The sequence below is a fragment of the Natrix helvetica genome (genome assembly GCF_964273705.1).
Source record: "Natrix helvetica genome assembly, chromosome: 4".
NCBI lineage: Eukaryota > Metazoa > Chordata > Lepidosauria > Squamata > Natricidae > Natrix > Natrix helvetica.
Window position 1 is genome coordinate 166,304,925 of NC_138550.1, and position 18,914 is coordinate 166,323,838.

An 18,914-nucleotide genomic window follows, 5' to 3' on the forward strand; every position below is an offset into this window, starting at 1 on the left:
GTATTCTCTTCTTTTAATAATTCAAAGGCTGTCAAAGAAGAAAATCAGGGAAGGAGCAGGGCAGGGAGCCCAACGGCCAACAAGGAGCCCCTTCTCAGTTCGTAATTGTCTCTGAACCTCCGTGTGGGAGCCCAGCTCTCACCTCATTGAGGGCAGGTGCCTCATCACCACATCCAGAGCTTGAATGGTTTCGAAAGGAACACCTGGAAGACGACCGGAGAGAGCATCGTGCAATGCCTGAAGGCTCACAACCGACATCCACTTGATGGCTACCTTGAATATTCGGTCCTTCCCTTCTCCTGGCAACGTGACCTCCAATTCCACCTGCAACATTTGGAAAGCAGTACAAGATGATTCTTTCCGCTTAAAATATCCACGCCCAAAGAATGAGGGAGGAAGGAGGAAGAGAAGTGGATTCTCCTGCAAAGAACTGGAAACTTATTTTTTTAGAAGGTATGAAAAAGCTACCATATTTTTCGGAGGATAAGACGCACCGGAGGATAAGACGCAGCAAGGTTTTGAAGAGGAAAATTTAAAAAAAAAAGTTTTTGCACTCTGCAAACCTCCCAAAAATGACCCGTTTTTCATGAGAACGGGCCTGTTTTTTTCAAAAAAAGGGCATGAATAGCTCTTAGGAGGCTTGTAGAGTGCTGCTGGGGGGGCAAGAAACTGGCCGTTTTTCGCTCATTTCTTCCCCCCCCAGCTCCCAGGAGCACTCTGGAAGCCTCCTAAAAGGCTATGCATCACCATTTTGGTGAAGAGGGCGGAGTTTTGGGAGGCAAAAAAATGCTGTATTCAGTGTATAAGACGCACCCAGATTTTCAGCCTCTTTTTTGAAGGAAAAAGGTGCATCTTATACTCCGAAAAATACAGTAGCTTGCTGGGACAGGACCCCTTTTAATTAAAAACAAAAAAGGAGTAACATAAAGTGATTTAAGGCAAGATGATTATCCGAGAAACTAAAAAGCACCAGACAAAAACTATTCAGATCGGTGAAATGCAAGTCCACTCAGAGAAAGGAATTAGAAATTAGGATGCCACAAGTGAAAAAAGTCTTTCACCCACTTAATTTATGACCAGGATCACACAATGTTGGATAATGATTTTGGATCACTTGCCTGTCTTTTAATGGCTTCCAAACCTATAGATTATTTCTCAGAAGGGCCTGGTGCACAAAGATTATTTCTCAGAAGGGAGAAAGATTATTTCTCAGAAGGGCCTGGTGCACAAAGAAGAGGGAGTCAAATTATTCTCCAAAGCACCTGAGGGTAGAACAAGAAGCAATGGATGGAAACTAATCAAGGAGAGAAGCAACTTAGAACTGAGGAGAAATTTCCTGACAGTGAGAACAATTAATCAGTGGAACAGCTTGCCTCCAGAAGTTGTGAATGCCCCAACACTGGAAGTCTTTAAGAAGATGTTGGATAGCCATTTGTCTGAAACGGTATAGGGTTTCCTGCCTAGGCAGGGGGTTGGACTAGAAGACCTCCAAGGTCCCTTCCAACTCTACTATTGTATTGTATTATTGTATTGATAGCAAACCAGATTGGGGGGGGGGGGGGAATCAATCATGGAAGACTGCTTTAGAATGATCACTGCATCCGTTTCAACATGTATGGTGGGACATCAAATTAACTGGCTTATCTCCTACTTGCTTATCTTAACATGGCCTAAGTTCAACCTTTATGGAATCCTAGACTCGAAAGGGGTCATTTAGAGCGATGAAGAAAAATGTATGAATCCTTTTTCACGAATGGTATTTTGACCTATAATTTGGTAAGGGTTTCACCTAATAATAGACAAAGAGGTTTCTGTATGGTCCTTGATGCTCTCTGAGCTTGGTTGCTAGCACTGATGACGTTACCTAGTTGGGTCATGAAACGTCTGCAAGAAAACAACCAAGCTCAGAAGGCAACAAGGACCCCACAGTTCAACCCTGAGTTATAAATATTCTCTTCTAAAGAGAATGCCATTAAATAAACAACACAGCAAACAGCATATTTGTTGTTAGTTGTGAAGTTGTGTCTGACCCAACGTGACCCCATGGACAACATTCCTCCAGGCCTTCCTGTCCTCTACCATCCTCTGGAGTCCATTTAAGCTCACGCCGACTCCTTTGGTGACTCCATCCAGCCAACTCATTCTCTGCCGTCCCCTTCTTCTTTTGCCCTCAGTCTTTCCCAGAATTAGGCTCTTCTCCAGGGAGTCCTTCCTTCTCCTTAGGTGGCCAAAGTCTTTGAGTTTCCTCTTCAGGATCTGGCCTTCTAAAGAGCAGTCAGGGTTGATTTTCTCTAGGACTGACCGGTTGGATCGCCTTGCAGTCCAAGGGACTCAATGCAGGAGTCTTCTTCTCCAGCACCAGAGTTCAAAGGCCTCCATTCTTTAGCGCTCAGCCTTCCTTATGGTCCAACTTTCACAGCCATCCATTGCAACTGGGAAAACCTTAGCCTTGACTAGACACACTTTTGTTGGCAGGGTGATGTCTCTGCTTTTTAGTCATGTCTTTAAAGAGCACCCTGAGCTCTAACCTGACTTCCTTTGTTGGAAAAAGTTATATGAAACTTTAGATTTAGAAACAGGTGGCAGCTTCTTTCACGGTGGCTAAAGAAGTCTTCAGCCAAAGACTTCCTGAACCTATTGATCAAGTGATGATCTGGAATATGGTCCATTTCTCTTTATGGAATTACTGTGCTTGATTTGTTGGGGGTGCTGCCTAAATACTTCATACCAGGTCATGCCCCAACATTTCAATTGGATTATGGTGAAGGCTTTCATTCCCCCATTTCAAAATACAGACTCCCTCCTGTTTAACCATCTGTTATAGATTTACTTGTCTGTTTTAACATTGTTGTTGTGCTACCTGACTGAATTCCTTTAAGCATCAGCTAATGGACAGATAGGCTTGATTTTCTCTTGTAGAATTTGCTGGTAAAATCCAAAGTTACCGTATTTTCCGGAGTATAAGACACACCTTTTTTCCCTCAAAAGAGGGTGAAAGCCTGGGTGCATCTTATACACAGAATACAGCATTTTTGACCTCCCGAAACCCCGCCCCCTTTGCAAAAATGGCCGTGCATAGCCTTTAGGAGGCTTCCAGAGTGCTCCTGGGGGTTGGGGAGGGCAGAAATGAGTGAAAAATGGGCTGTTTTTTTGCTCGTTTTTGCCCCCCCCCCCCAGCCTCCAGGAGCACTCTACTAGCCTCCTAAAGGCTATGCATGCCCTTCTTTTGACAAAACCCCAGCCCCCAGGAGGTTTGCAGAGTACAAACTTTCTTTTTTAATTTGCCTCTTCAAAATCTTGGTGCGTCTTATACTCCGAAAAATATGATACTTGTTCCACTGGTGACCAAACTGACGTGAGACCCAAACACCAAGAAAGACACGCAGGGTTTCTTCTAAGCAGAAGAACCTGTTTGCTAGGGGCAGGATTCATTTCCACAAACCCGCGTCACAAAGAGCGAACTCTAAAAGTGGCATCTAATATATGTGCTATTATTTTTAATAATGGAGGACCCTCCGATTCAAAGCAGATTGCCATTTCGTTCATTAGATCACCTGATTTATCCTGCTTGAGAAGGGGGATCATCCGAAGGCTTCGCATATTTTTTTTCCCGACAGACAGCGAATTTTTGCTCAGTGCATACAAGAAAGATACGATTCAGCATACTGGTTGGCAAGGGGGTGGTTTAACCAAGCCCTCTTTATCTATTAATAGGGCTTAGATCAAGCTTTGATTACATGGTAGGTTACTCGACTGTGCAAAATTACTGGTTGTTCTAAAGGACTCACCAATTCTCCCTCACCAGAGTATACCATTTGCACCAGTGGTGGGTTTCAATTAATTTTACTACTGGTTTGCTCATGCATGCACACTTGCTCGGGTGATGCTTCTGCACATGTGCAGAAGGGTCCGGGTGGGTGGGCGGAGCCTCCTGCTGCCGCCACTACTGGTTCGCCCGATCCGGAGCGAACTGGCAGAAACCCACCTCTGATTGGCACTCTCGTCGTCTCCCGGCGAATTCATTGCATGTTACTCCTCAGGCGGAATGGGACAACTTGCCACAGCCAAATCACCGCCGGACAAATTAATAATTCAATTTAATTCAGGGGTGTCCAAACTTGGGAACTTTAAGACTTGTGGACTTCAACTCCCAGAATTCCCCAGCCAGCATGTCCACAAGTCTTAAAGTTCCCAAGTTTGGACACCCCTGATTTAATTATTTTTTAAAAAAATTAAAACATTTTAATTTTTGTCATTGACATTTCATTTTGTTCCTGCTTTTGCATCCTTTCTTTAATGATTTAATGAGGCAAGGTGGCGCAGTGGTTAGAGTGCAGCACTGCAGGCTACTTCTGCTGACTGCCAGCTGCCTGCAGTTCGGCAGTTGGAATCTCACCGGGTTCGAGGTTGACTTAGCCTTTCATCCTTCTGAGGTGGGTAAAATGAGGACCCAGATTGTTGGGGGCAAGAGGCTGATTCTGTAAATCCTTTAGAGAGGGCTGTAAAGTGGTATATAAGTCTAAGTGCTATTGCTAAGTGCTATTCGGTCCCACCATTTCTTTGATATCAGTGTAACTCTTCTCCTGCAGAGAGTTGTCCCGCAGCAAGTTGGCTGTGGCCAGGTGACCACAGAGATTTGCCATAGATCCTTCCTCAGGAATTTGCAACACACACTAATTCCTCCACACACATACACACTAATATTCAGCTTAACAAGTAAATAATATGGGACAAATATAGATTTCGTCCAATCATAAAATTGTATTTGCACAAACAGAAATTAAGAGCCAAACTTAGCATTATATACTTACTTTATCTCTCCCTATTGGAAGCGGCATCGCGGTGTAGAGATTTTTTCTCCCGTCAAATACTGGCTTGCGATCTCCAAAGATCTGGGCTTTAAAGTGCTGCACCATGTGCTCAACTATTTCTCTGGAAACAGAGAACCGTATGAACAAAGGATCTTCTGCTATTCAGACAAAGTATTGAAATATAATAACAGGTGATCAACATTATAAACCAAAGCAGCGTTTAAAGGGCTGGTTGAAATCTCCTCAATTTAGAGCACTTTCCATGTAGTCTCTTGGAGTTCTGTACATAAGATTTATTTATTATCTATCTCGGTCGACCTCAGTAATTTTAAGAAGTGTGAACTACAACTCCCAGACTTCACCAGCTAGCATGGTATCTAGGGAATTCTAGTTGAAGTTCAGGCATCTAAAAGTTGCTGAGGTTGAGAAAGAAACATCCATCCATCCACCCACACTCCCATCCATCCGCCCTTCCATCCATTCATCCATCCACTCACCATCCCATCCATCCACCCACCCACCCACCCATCCTCCCATTGATTCATCCCCCCATTCATACATCCATCTACATCCATCCACTCACCCACCGTCCCATCCAGCCAGCCAGCCAGCCAGCCAGCCACTCACCATCCCATCCATCCACCCACCCACCCATCCACCCTCCCTCCCATCTATCCTCCCATCCATCCATCCATATCCACCCACCCACCCACCATCCCATCCATCCACCCACCCACCCTCCCTCCCTCCCATCCATCCATCCATCCATCCATCCATCCATCCATCCACATCCATCCACCCACCCACCATCCCATCCATCCACACCCTGTCCCATCCATCCATCCATCCACCTACTGTCCCATCGATCTATCCATCCATCCATCTACACCCATCCATCCATCCAACCAACCTCCCAACCATCCATCCATCCATCCTCATCCATCCATCCATCCATCTATCTCACCTTTAAGGTGACTCTGAGCAGCTCTTGTGCTGTTGTTATATTGGAAAATAGAATACGGCAGAAAGGACTAGAAGCTGGGAATCACTTAAAAACACAGGTGAAGACCCCTGGATCAACTAAGGTAGAAGCATGCAATATGAACCTGTGTCCTCAGCTGATTGGCCACAATGAAGAGAATCCCTGTTCCTTTGCTTTACAACAGGCCAGAACAATTCTGAGTGATAGATGTCACCTCTGTGCAGAGTAAAAGTATGATGAGTAACTGCGGGTTCTCTTAGCGATTTAATTATTGCATAAAATAAAAAAAACAAAGAGGCCAAGAGAAGATTAAGAATATTGCCTGACTCTAACGTTCACATGATAAAATGAAGGTAAACTGCTTCAAACTCGATTGCAGAAAATACGACTTCAGCAACAGAGTGGTCAACACCTGGAATGCTCTACCTGACTCCGTTGTTACAGCCTCAAACCCCCACAGCTTCAACCTCAAACTGTCTAGCATGGACCTCACCCCATTCCTAAGAGGTCCCTAAAGGGGGCGTGCATAAACGCACCCTTGTGCCTATCGTCCTGTCCTACTGTCCGCATTTATTTGTATTCATTTCCTTTGTTCATGTCCATGTTCATACTTCTATCTGCTATCTTGTACATGTTTGATAAACAAACAAACAAACAAATAAATAAAAATGGCTCATATCCCTCCAGATTGGATTTTCTGTTATGGGGACATTCTGAGGCAAGTACTGGAATCCCCTATCCAGCTGTGAAGGACGAACTTTGTTGTGCTCATCCAGAAGTTCCAGGGCACACTGCTTCAAGCTGAAAAGCCAACTGCTAGCTTGTTACACCCAGGTGCATCTGGAGATTTCTGCTAAAATGAGCAATCACAAGCACCCGGGCCAATCTGAGTTGTAAATGCTTCTTTTAAAAGAGGATTGTGCTCCATCACCTCTAAAAGACAACGTTGTGCGACTTTTGCAAAAACAAACCTCGCAGGCCCGTCCTGTCTCCCACCTTCTTTTGGAAAGTGAAGCCCCTGCAAAGAGCGGCAATTAAATTTCGGGCTTTCTTGGATAAAGGTTATTCATTTGAATCTATTCCTCAGCTCAGATTCGTCTTGCCGACCTTTGTGGGAACGTGATATGAGTGACCATCCCTGCTGATAGCTGAACTTACAACAGCTCTTGACAATGCTGATTGTAATAATTACAAAGCATTGAATATATAAACGGTGAAGGGGAAAAGTAGCTTAAGGACTCTCTAAGGATTCTGTCTCATTGCCCTGTTCCTTTCACATCCAGTGAAGAGATCACCCAGAGCGGGGGTCTCCAACCTTGGCAACTTTAAGTCTCGTGGACTTCAACTCCCAAAATTCTCAGCCAGTTTTGCTTAAAGTTACCAAGGTCAGAGAGCCCTGACCCAGAATGTCTCATCTCCTTTTTTAATCAATGGCCCAAAGACTATAGAACAGTGATGGCTAACCTTTTTGTCATCAGGCGCCAAGTACAATGCGTGCGCAACACCACCACCCTGTGCGCCCTGTGCATGCACGCACGAACCACACATGCTCCCCCACCCCCCGAGCACATGCACACATGACACGCCCCTGCACTCCCCTCATGCATGCACGCTCGCCCCCCCTCATGCCCCGTTTTGGGGCTAGGAGCCTCCTGGGATCAAAAATGGGCTGCGGGTGGGGAGGCACACTGCACTCCTCAGACTCCCCTGCCCCACTTGCATGCACGCATAAAACCCCACCCCCCGCACATGCGCAAGCGTCTCCCGCATGCACCCCACCCGCTGCACATGGGTGGCAGAGACCCAAAAATCAGCTGGCCGGCGGGAGGCACGTGTGCATGTGCGGTGGAGTTGAGTTGGGACAATGGCTCACTTGCCCGCAGAGAGGGCTCTGCGTGCCACCTGTGGCACGGAGGTGGCATGCATGTCATAGGTTCGCCATCACGCATCCCATAGGTTCGCCATCACGGCTATAGAACGTACCCCATATTAGTTCTAGAAACCTTGATTCAAGAAGTCCGTATAGATACAGGTTAATATATTCCCTTGAAGGAACAATAAAAAGAACCAAAAATTATTCTCCTGCAAACATTTCCAGCTTCATCCTTTGGTTCAACCATTCTCCATTTAGGGTGCAGGATCATTGCTAGCAAGATCACAGCTGAGAAAGCAGCGCATAAAGGAATCAATATTATAAACTACTATCTTTCTCTGGAAACGTCTGAACATCTGAATTCTGATCACATGACCACAGGGATCCTGCAGCAGTCGTAAGTATTCAAAGTGGTCATGTCATTTTTTTCCAGCGCCGTTGTAACTTCGAACGGTCACTAACAGAATTGTTGGAAGTCAAAGACTGCCTGTAACAAAAGCTTGAATATCTAAAGCACTTCCCCCTCCCCTGCCTTTACTTTCCAGAAAACTAGGGAGGGTCCCTTCTGAGATGCTTATGTTCTGACCAAGGCATCCCAAGAGGATGAAACAAATGCCTGGTCCCGACAAAAAACCCTTTTATTAATTTACTGTGAATTCTGCTCATTCACATCCAACAAAGTCTTTCAAGGGAGGATTTATAGTCACAGACCTTCTCTGGCTTGGAGAACTGACAGGCCGATATCTGCAGAATTTGGCCAGGAGCCTCTGAGAGTCACGAACCAATTAAGCGAACTAATTGCCTCCTGCATCCACTCCCCTTTCGCTCCTCTTTTATTTCCTCTGGGAGGGGCCATTCATCACCCACCTGTGGCCTAAACAGCTAAAGAACAGCTGTTTCCTTCATCTGGCAACTCTGCGCATGCGCACACTGGGAACAGTCTCCAGCTGTTCTTCTGCCTCACTGATGTCTGACCCTGAAGGCAGCTGATAACTGGCATACGGCTCTGGCCCCCTTTCTGCCTCCGACGCAGAGCCCTCATCAGACCCTTCCCCAGACTCTAGGACTGGCCCACGTTCCTCCCCAATTTCCTCACTGTCCGAATCTGCTGCCAGCTCTGCTGGCCGCTGGCGGGCCACAACAGCTTAATCAAATTACATTTCTGCCCAGGACTTGGATTTCTCTTATCAGACCGTAATCTAAGCTGCAGCTCTTCCTCCTGACTCTCAAGGTTATTCTCACAGCCCATTATAATCAGATGCATACCAACATTGGGCTCATTTAAATAGAATTCACAGCAGTTTGTTATCAAATCCATCACCGTCGTTTTCATCTCAAAGATCTCTTAGAATGAAACCCAACAACCTACCCCTAGCTTCATCTATCAATTTTCCATTCCTAGGAACTACCTGGGGGAAGGCAGGTAAACCTTTCCTGTTCTTATATATAGTTTCTCCAAAGTCCTTTTATACAACCAGACAAATATGTCTGCTTCCTCCTGCCAGCAGGTGAAGACAGGAAAATAAGCAGTTGGCATCACCACCTGCCCGTTTAAGACGCTTGCTAGCAAACTACGGTACCAACCAGAAAGCAAGACCGGGAGTGACCGAAGGAGATGAAATTTGTGAGATGTGAATTGCCATATCCCCAAAACTGATTAAGTCTGAAAGTTGTATATAAAATACAATATCTCTAACCATAGGGGAGAGAAGGGGTGAAAACATTTAACATGGTGTAAGAAGATTTGGAGAAACTGATCTTATTTATAGAAGATACGTTTACATGCAAATTATTGTTTCGGGTTTCAAATTAAAACACCACAGCCATCAATATTCCCAGGAGAAATAGCTCAGCACCAAACTATGTGCTTTGAAATGCACTTATTTTAAATGAAAAAAAAAATGAGATGTATGAAACTATGGGGAATGGGAAATAAAAAGGATGGGACATACCTGTTAACTCTTCTAGGACATTTCTCAGGCTTTATATCCAATTCGTAATGATAGATGTCCATTTTGGGGATGTCCATTTCAAAGAAATTGGCTTGCAGTTTGATTGTTCTTCCCGAAGTACCAAAATCAGGTCGAGGGGGAGGTTTAAATGCATATGCCTGCATTGGAGGTGGCAGTGATGGAGGTGTTGTAAGAACTGAAAGAAAAGAAAACCACAACAAGTGATGCAAGTCGTATCTTTCTCTCCAAATCTTCCTCCATCTTTAAAGAAAGTATCGCTTGTGTCCTTAAAATTGGCATCCATCATCTTTTGTCATGACTAATGATCGAACAATACCAATAAACTAAACTAGGGGTCAAAAGAGAATATAGTTACAGGCAGTCCTCGACTTACGACCACAATTAAGCCCAAAAACTTCCAATGCTAAGCGAGACAGTTGTTAAGTGAGTTTTGCTCCATGTTATGACCTTCCTTGCCACAGTTCTTAAGTGAATAGTTGCAGATGTTAAGTTAGTAACACGGTTGTTAAGTGAATCTGGCTTCTCCATTCACTTTGCTTGTCAGAAGGTCGCAAAAGGTGATCACATGACCCAGTCATAACTATGAGCCAGTTGCCAAGGGTCCAAATTTTGATCAAGTGACCAAGGGGATGCTGCTGTAGTGTTGAATATATTAGGTTTTTTTTTTGTTTACTAGAGGAATAAGTTAAGCAAGCATGTCAAATCAGACTTTGGGTTAGGCCCTGGGAAATTTTTGCATTCAGAAATTCCAGAAAACTCAAGTGACGCTGCTTTACATGATGAGTCTTATTCCCCATTCTCTGACAGCCAAACGATGCCTTTATTAATGACTCATTCAGAGAGAATTACTAATAGTTGCATCAACCAGCTATATTTGAAAAGTTCCGTCTTAGAACAATCACCCCTAAAGTTCTAACGTGCTCACTTTCTATTCTGTCCTCGTCACAATGTTTTGGTTCAACTCAGTCAAGGGACTTTAACAGAATCAAAGAAACATAACTGGAAGTTTTGGATGGCTGACATACTACAGAATCATAATGTGCCATATATGAATCCGGGGGCGGGGTGTGTGTGTCATAAAATCAGGCCTGTCCCTGAGCATCCTTAGCCATCTGCATGACCTTTGATTGGCTGCAAAGTTCAGCAGTCAATCCAGAATTGTGAAAAAGACAAGGAAGAAGGGCCTCATGCAAATGCATTTCCTTCCTGCTAGAACCCTTTTTTTTCAAGTTTTAGAGCAAGCACTAATAAAAAATGATATTACTTTAAAAGATGGATTACAGTTAGTTAACTCCAGAGGATGGTAGAGGACAGGAAGGCCTGGAGGAACGTTGTCCATGGGGTTGCGATGGGTTGGACACGACTTCGCAACTAACAACAACAACAATACAGTTAGTTCTCGACTTATAATCATTCGTTTAACAACCATTCGGAGTTACAACTGGAAAAAAGTGACTTGTGACCAGTCCTCGCACCTACAATTTTAACAGCACCCCCAAAGTTATGGGATCAAAATTTGGGCACTGAGCAACTGGCATATATTTATGATGGTTGCGGCATGCATCCATCCCAGCTCACAAATGGGATTGCTATTTGCGACTTTTCCAGCTGGCTAACCAATAAGTACAGCAAATTCTCAGAATAACTTCGCGATTTACTTAAGAACAGCAGTGATTCACTTAACAGTGGCCAAAAAGGGGTCATCGAACTGGGGATGACTCTCATAACAACCCCCTTGCTTAAGCTTAGCAATGGGAATTCTGATGCAAACTGTGGCCGGAACTTAAGGATTACCCGTAGATTTAATGCAAGTCAGTTTAGGACTTGAATTAGCAATCTGTAAGAAATCCCAAAACTGGATGTTAGAATAGAAAGTCTAGGGCCGTGATGGTGAACCTATGGCACATGTGCCCAAAGTAGCACATGAACCCATGTCTCCTGGCATGCGCAGCCTTGCCTGTTTGTCTTCTGGGTTTCTGGCACGTATGCACATGTGACGGTCAACTGTCCACGCACGCGGCAGTGCTGAAAACCGGTGTGCACATGCACGCTGGCCAGCTGATTGCCATGCGCATATACGTGCTAGAACCTGGAAGCTCAGCTTTTCTGGAGCGTGATCCTTTCACGCACACAACAGTGCCAAAAATCGGCCTGCGCTTGTGCACCGGGCAAGCCGATTGTCGGGGAACGCATGCGTGCTAGAACCTGGAAGTCTGGCTTTTCCAGAGCATAGCCCCAATGAGCGTGTGTATGTGTGTATGCATGCAACATTTCCACGTGACCATCACCAGTCTAGGGAATTCATGGAAGATATCAATGGCGAACCACTTCCGAATACATGCCAAGAAAAGTACCGTACATGAATGTATGTGTCCATGTAGACCAGAATTCCCCAACCTTGGAAACTTTAAGGCCTGGGGGCTTCAACTCCCTGGCTGGGGAATTCTGGGAGTTGAAGCCCCCTGGCCTTAAAGTTGCCAAGGTTGAAGACTCCCGATGTAGACCCCAAGAGTCAAACCGGAAGAAGATTGTTAAAGAGGAAAATAATATATTCTTAAGATACTACTCAGGTGGGGAATATTTAAGATCTCCTGTTGGGTCTAGTTCTCTTTTTTGTGTGTGCTGAAATGGAGGAAGGGCAACTCCGATCTTCTGCCAACCCAACCCAAATGTTTTCCCCCCACCTTGCCGTCTCTTCTTCAGCATAATTTCTCAAGTGATGAGAAAGGGACTAGATAGAATCACAATTTGTTCAACTTTCTGCACAACATTTGGGGGGGGGGCAGGGGGGGGCATCCTACGCATATCCCGTTCCTGAACAACTTCCCAACTGCCCATATTTTGCCAGGCTACGCAGATTATCCAATTTTAATGCACAATTGTGTGTCTTTAAGAGGAGTTTGCCATTCCCAATGCACCAGGAGGATTCCTTATCTCAAAAGGAACATTAAATGCTCTTTCTCCATATTTGCCTATCAGCCGCCAGCAGAAACGGGTTTAAAAGAAGGCATAAGGCTATTCTGAAGCATTCTCAGACCGGTGGAATTTTTGAAAAAAAATACCTGCTCTTTCAATACTATTTATACTATTTAAGAAATCTTATGAATATTGCGTTGAGAGTATTTAGGTTTAGGAGTTTGTGTGTATCAGAAGCTTCCCTTCAACTAATCCCTTTTTAATAAGGTCTTCCTTTAATGTGCCATAGCAAACCAGCAGAAGCCACACACGCTGAGCAGAGCAACTTAGAAAATTAAGACTTAAATTTGGAAGAAAAAAAATTGGTTACAGATACAGCTACCTCCCCAGGTTTTTATGCATCTAAACATTGTAATTAGTCTACTGGTAAGATCTGAGGGGAGCACTTCAGCCAAAGATAATTAACTTGAGTGGGAAGTACAAATTACTTCCAGTTTATTCTTAAAAACACTGGGTTTTAGTTTCCCTTAAATAAAGACTAGTCACTAGCAAATAAGACAGCTAACATTTGCCTGTGGTCTTCCCCCCACCCTGCATCCCCAAAAAATCCCACCACCACTTAAGAGTGCCAGTGAGGTTGGCTGGTATTGATCAGACAAAACCCAAATCCATGGTCGATATCTCCACTTCAGAAAAATGCAGACCCCCTTCTTTGGAAAAAAAGCAATTCAGAGCTAAACTGCTTAGAGATGAAACAGGCTGGCCCCAAGACTGTTTGAAGCCACCCCAAAATGACCATTGGCTTACCTGAAGGGTCCTTTTCTGTACACCGCGGGAGAGTCCAAGCAATGGGTTAATTCAGTCTGCTTGCCCTTAGGACTGAGGAACTATTTTTCCTTAAGCCACACCTCCTCCTGGTGTGCTCAATCCCCCAGAATTCTTTGAAGGAGTCAGTTCGTGCGGACGGAGCGAAGCGTCCAAGATGATGTACTGTTGACACGAGGAACCCGAATCCCGGCCTTGAGAGCCAGGGTGGGTTGGACTCTCCCGCGGTGTACAGAAAAGGACCCTTCAGGTAAGCCAATGGTCATTTTCCTGTACACCGCTTGGAGAGTCCAAGCAATGGGACATACCAAAGTTATTGTCCATCTGGGTGGGCAGAAGAAGGCTCCCGGGATTCGGTCTCTGACACAACCGCCTGGAGCACACGCCTGCCGAAAGACGCCTCAGCCGAGGCGAAAATGTCCAGTTTATAGTGTCGCACAAATGGAGAAGGAGAGGACCACGTAGCGGCCCTGCAGATGTCCAGGATCGAGGCCTGGGTGGCCCAGGCCGCTGAGGTAGCAGCACTTCGTGTGGAGTGTGCAGTGATGCCGCGCGGAACGGCCTTGGATTGACTTTCATAGGCAGTCGCAATGCAAGCGCGAAGCCACCTGCCAATTGTGGAGGAAGTGACCTTCTTCCCTAGGGAACCGGGCTGGAAGGAGAGAAAAAGAGCCTCTGACTTCCTGAATTCCGCAGTACGAGCGATGTAGACCTTCAGGGCCCTCCTGACATCAAGATTGTGCCAGGATCGCTCTCTGGGATGCGACGGATGAGGACAAAAATTTGGCAACACAATGTCTTGCGCTCTATGGAACCATGAGTTTACTTTGGGGGTAAAGGTCGGGTCCAGCCTCAAAATGACCCTGTCAGGGTGGATGACGCACAGATCCTGGCGAACAGAGAGAGCCGCCAGCTCCGAAATCCGGCGAGCTGACGTGATGGCAATCAAGAAGGCCGTCTTCAGCGTCAGGAATCGAAGAGAAGTAGTGCGTAAAGGCTCGAATGGGGGGCCAGAGAGGGCCCGCAGGACCACGGACAGCTGCCAAGTAGGGTAGCGATGAACGGTGGGAGGGCGAAGGTTAGAAGCGCCCTTGAGGAAAAGACGCACCTTCGGGATTTTGCTGAGAGGCAAAAGGTGGTCGCCCGACCAGACAGTAGACAAAGCCGCCACTTGACGTCGAAGGGTGTTCGGGGCCAGGCCCCTGTTGAGTCCCGCTTGAAGGAAGTCAAGCACTCTGGGAACAGGCGCGGTCGTCGGCTCGATGAGCAGCTCCTCACACCACTTGGCGAAGGCGGCCCAGGACGCATCATAAATCCTAGTGGTTGAAGGGCGTCTAGCCGCCTGAATGGTGTTCACTACCTCCTCCGACAGGCCTTGGCCTTTCAGTTGGTCCCCCTCAAGTGCCAGACGGCCAACTGGAGCCACTGGGGCTCTGGGTGAATCACGGCCCCCTGGCTGAGGGAGATCTGGTCCGGAGGAATGCGCCACGGAGGAGACACCGACAGGTGGACAAGGTCGGCAAACCACGACCTGCGGGGCCAATGCGGGGCCACGAGAAGGACCTCTGCTCCCTCTGCGATGACTTTGGAGATGAATTGAGGAAGGAGAGGCAGGGGAGGGAAGGCATACAGTAGCTCGCGGGGCCACTTGCAACGCAGTGCGTCTGTCCCCTCCGCCCCCGGGGTGAAGAACCGGGAGTAGAAGCGGGCGAGCTGCTTGTTGTCCCTTGACGCAAACAGGTCTACGGCCGGAGTCCCGAATCTGTCGGACATCTGGTGGAACAGGCGAGGGTCCAGTTTCCACTCCGCAGGATCTATGGTCGTCCTGCTCAGCCAGTCGGCCTGTGTGTTGTCCACTCCGGAGATATGGTCGGAGCGAAGGGATTCCAGATGGCGCTCCGCCCAGCGTCCCAGGGACTCCGCCTCTCTCATCAGTGCTCTGGATCTGGTGCCGCCCTGGCGGTTGATGTGGGCCTTGGTGGCCACATTGTCCGTCATCAGAAGCACATGTTGGCGATGGATGGGCCGGCTGAAATGGCGCAGGGCCAGGCGAGCAGCTCTCAGTTCCAGCAGGTTGATGCTGTATCTGGATTCCACTTGGGACCACTTGCCCTGAACAACCAGGGACCCCATGTGGGCTCCCCAGCCGGAGAGGCTGGCGTCTGTGGTGATGATCAACCTCTCGGGTTCCTTGAATAGGTGGCCCTTGAGGATGGCCGGAGACACCCACCAGCGGAGAGACCTCTTCACGTCCGGGGGAACTCGAATCGGCCTGGTAGAGTTGCTCCTGGATGCCCTCTGGTGCGGCAGCAGCAGCCACTGGAGAGACCTGGAATGCAGGCGGGCCCACGGCACGATGGAAATGCAGGAGATCATTTTTCCCAGCAGCTGCGACAGAAGGACCACTGGAGCCTGCCTCAAGCTCAACACCTTGTGGGTCATGGACCTTAGACCGGTCAACCTGTCTCGGGAAAGGAAAACCCTGCACAAGTTGGTATCTATCACCGCCCCCAGGTGTACAAGTCTGTTGGTTGGGGTGAGATGGCTCTTCTCTATATTTAGAGAGAAGCCGTGGTTTCTGAGGGATCTCATAGTGGTTTGGAGATCCCGAAGGGCCTGCTGCCTGGACGACGACTGGATCAGGATGTCGTCCAGGTAGCACTGGAGCCTTATGGGCCTGCGTCTTAGCTGAGCCGCCACTACCGCCAGCACTTTGGTAAACGTCCGAGGAGCGGACGAGAGGCCGAATGGAAGAGCTTTGTACTGGAAGTGGCGACCCGCATAATAGAAGCGCAGGAACTTCCTGTGCTGAGGACGGATGGGGATGTGGAGGTATGCCTCTTTGAGATCTATAGATGTGAGAAGATCTCCCTGTCGAATCCCCGCCAGAATGGACTGCAGAGACTGCATCTTGAACCTCCGGTAGGCGATATGCCTGTTGAGGTTCTTGAGGTCCAAGATGGCTCTCCACCCCCCCGAGTTCTTTGGTACCAGGAAGAGGATGGAGTAAAACCCCTTCCCCTCTTCGCCTTGGGGAACTGGTTCCACGGCCCTGATGTCCAGGAGATGACGGACTTCCTGGTCCATACGCTGCCTCTTTTGGGGGCAGGACGGGACAGGGCACCGGATGAAGGTCCGGGGGGGAAGGGACAGGAATTCTAGGGAGAGGCCTTCCCTGACTGTCTGCAGAACCCAAGCATCCTCGGTGTTCTGGGCCCAATGAGAGGCGAACAGCTGGAGGCGACCCCCGATGGGCGCCAAGCCCTGGCAGTCACTTTGACTTACGGAACGACCTGTTGGAGGCCCCACCGCGGTTATACTTGCGGAAGCCGAACTGCTGCCTGCCTCTGTCCCGAAAAGGCGCTCTGTCTTGGGACCTGTCGCCCTGCTGGCCGAAGGACCTATTAGAGGGAGAGAAGGAAGAGGCAGAGGTGGAAGGCTCGGAGGCACGAAAGGACTGCCTCCTAGAGTAGGGAGCGGCCTTACGTTCCTGCTTTTTATTTAAAGAAGGTAGGATCTTCCTCTTGTCCTTGGACTCAATGAGGAGAGGATCCAGGGACTCGCCAAACAATTTGGACCCCTTAAAGGGGGCGGAAGCCAGTTTCCATTTGTTTTTCTGGTCCGCTTGCCAATGTCGGAGCCAGATCAGTCGACTGGAAGTTATGTTAGAACCGAGGGCCCTGGAGGCAAATTTGGTGGCATTGAGGGACGCGTCAGCGGCATACTGGGAGGCCGCGATTATTTTTGACACGTCCTGGTGGAGACGGATGTCTCCCGCCGGGAGCTTGTTTAGGAGCTCGCGCAGCCAGATCACAGAGGCCCTATTAAAAAAGGAAGCGGAAGAAGAGGCCCTGATGGCCCAGGCAGCCGCCAGATGGGTCTTGTGACACGCCTTTTCCGCCTTCTTGTCCTCCGCCTTAAGGCCTTCCAGGAGGTCGGCCGGTAGCGAGGAGTTGGAAGTGAGCGCAGCGATGGGCGGGTCGACAGTGGGAAGGGCCAGAAGGTCCTCCAACACTGGCTCCATAGTATAAAGCTTCCTATCTACCCCACTGGGAGAGGATTGCGTGGCTGGCTGAGCCCACTGGCGCTGGATTAAGTCGAGGAACAGCCCCGGGACCGGAACCAGCTCTTGCTGGGGCGCTGGCACATCAAACATGACCGCATTGGGATTAGCCGGAGGGGCATCATCCGCCGGCGCGGTCGGCTTGGGCTTGATCCCCACCCTGGTGGCAGCCTTGACCTTGTGAAGGACCGATTTAAAAAGGCTGGGCTTAAAGAGACCCGCAAAGGCGGGCGCTTCGGGGGGAAGGTCCTCGTCGTCCGAGAGGCCTAGCACCTCCGGGTCAGGGTCCTCAATGGCAGAGGCCTCGCTGACCACCGAGGATTCCAGGGAAGGATGGCGAGCACGCTTGCTTGGGGGCGGAGCTGCCTGATCGGGTTTGGGACCCCTAGGGGCCGCTGCGGTAGGACTTTTAAATTTCATGGCCTCCGTGATGCCCTTGGCAATGGCACGGGCCATTAGCTCCTGCATGCGGGGCGATAACTCCTCAGAGTCAGAATCGGGATCCAAGCCCTCTACTAGGGGGGGTGAAGCCTCACCCTGCATATCGTCTATGCTAGCATCCCCAGGGGGAGGAACCTGTTCACAGGCCCAGGAAGGGACCGGGGAAGCCGGCTCTGCAAATGACCTATTAGGGGATAGGTCCTGGGATTCCACCTCCTCGGCGAGGACCGACTGGAGATCTTCCCGGGAGGGAGGGGCTCCTGAAAGGGACTGCACCCTGTCTGCCTGGCGTCTGGCCTTCTCGAATTGCTTGTCAAGGGCCCGCTGGCGCCTTTCAGCATCCTTGGCCTCAGCTACCGAAGGGGTTCTGGAACGCTGTTTCCCAGAGCTACCCCCACCACTCTTGCCCGCACCCCCACTCCCCGAAGAGGAGGAACCCTTGCTAGGGGCCTGCGAGAGGCTCGGCCTAGCGTCTTGGGAATCGGGAGGACTGGGCAGGTCCATAGTCAATGACCACACAAGATGGAGCAAGGCTATGATAAGGCAGAAGGATAGATATAGACTGGGTGCTGTAATGGGAAACAAAACGAAATGATCGTTAAAATTGCCATATATACAATTAATCGAATCAATACTATGAAATCATCCCATGTTTCACACCAGTCGGAGGCCCAGGGGTAGGATTGGGGCCTGCACCGGGGTGCAAGGCTCCGCAGGAGAAGCAGGGAGGAGAATGACTATAGAAAAATTCTTTAGGCCTGCTCTTACTTAAGGCCTCCTCCCTGAGCCGGTATGATGACCGTTGGAATGGCACAGGAACCAGCGCCGCTCGCAAAAATAGACAAAAGGCGAAGGTGGCGATCCTAGCCCGAGAAACCCTTGCTAGGCCCTGCCACCTCCAGCGGCCTCCTGAACAACGAGGCTGATGCAAAATGGCGGCCATGGCTGGGCGCGCTATTTTCGCGCCTAAAAATGGCCGCCGCAACAGCGTGGGGCTAAGGGAGAGCGAGGGGCGAACGCGCCTCGCAAT

At 48.6% G+C, this 18,914-nt stretch overlaps 1 protein-coding gene across 2 annotated transcripts in view; it reads right to left on the reverse strand.

Annotated features, from left to right (window-relative positions):
- The window catches only part of AGO2 (argonaute RISC catalytic component 2), a 62,989-nt gene that overhangs the window by 32,063 nt on the left and 12,012 nt on the right, over positions 1 to 18,914 (reverse strand). The window contains exons 2-4 of one of the 2 annotated variants that reach the window (XM_081951057.1): positions 9,619 to 9,814; positions 4,812 to 4,932; positions 143 to 324 (exon numbers count right to left, since the gene is read on the reverse strand). In XM_081951057.1, the coding sequence (XP_081807183.1) occupies positions 143 to 324; positions 4,812 to 4,932; positions 9,619 to 9,814 (499 nt within the window). Of the gene's footprint in view, positions 1 to 142; positions 328 to 4,811; positions 4,933 to 9,618; positions 9,815 to 18,914 lie in introns of both variants that reach the window. The other variant, XM_081951056.1, reaches the window with a different exon arrangement.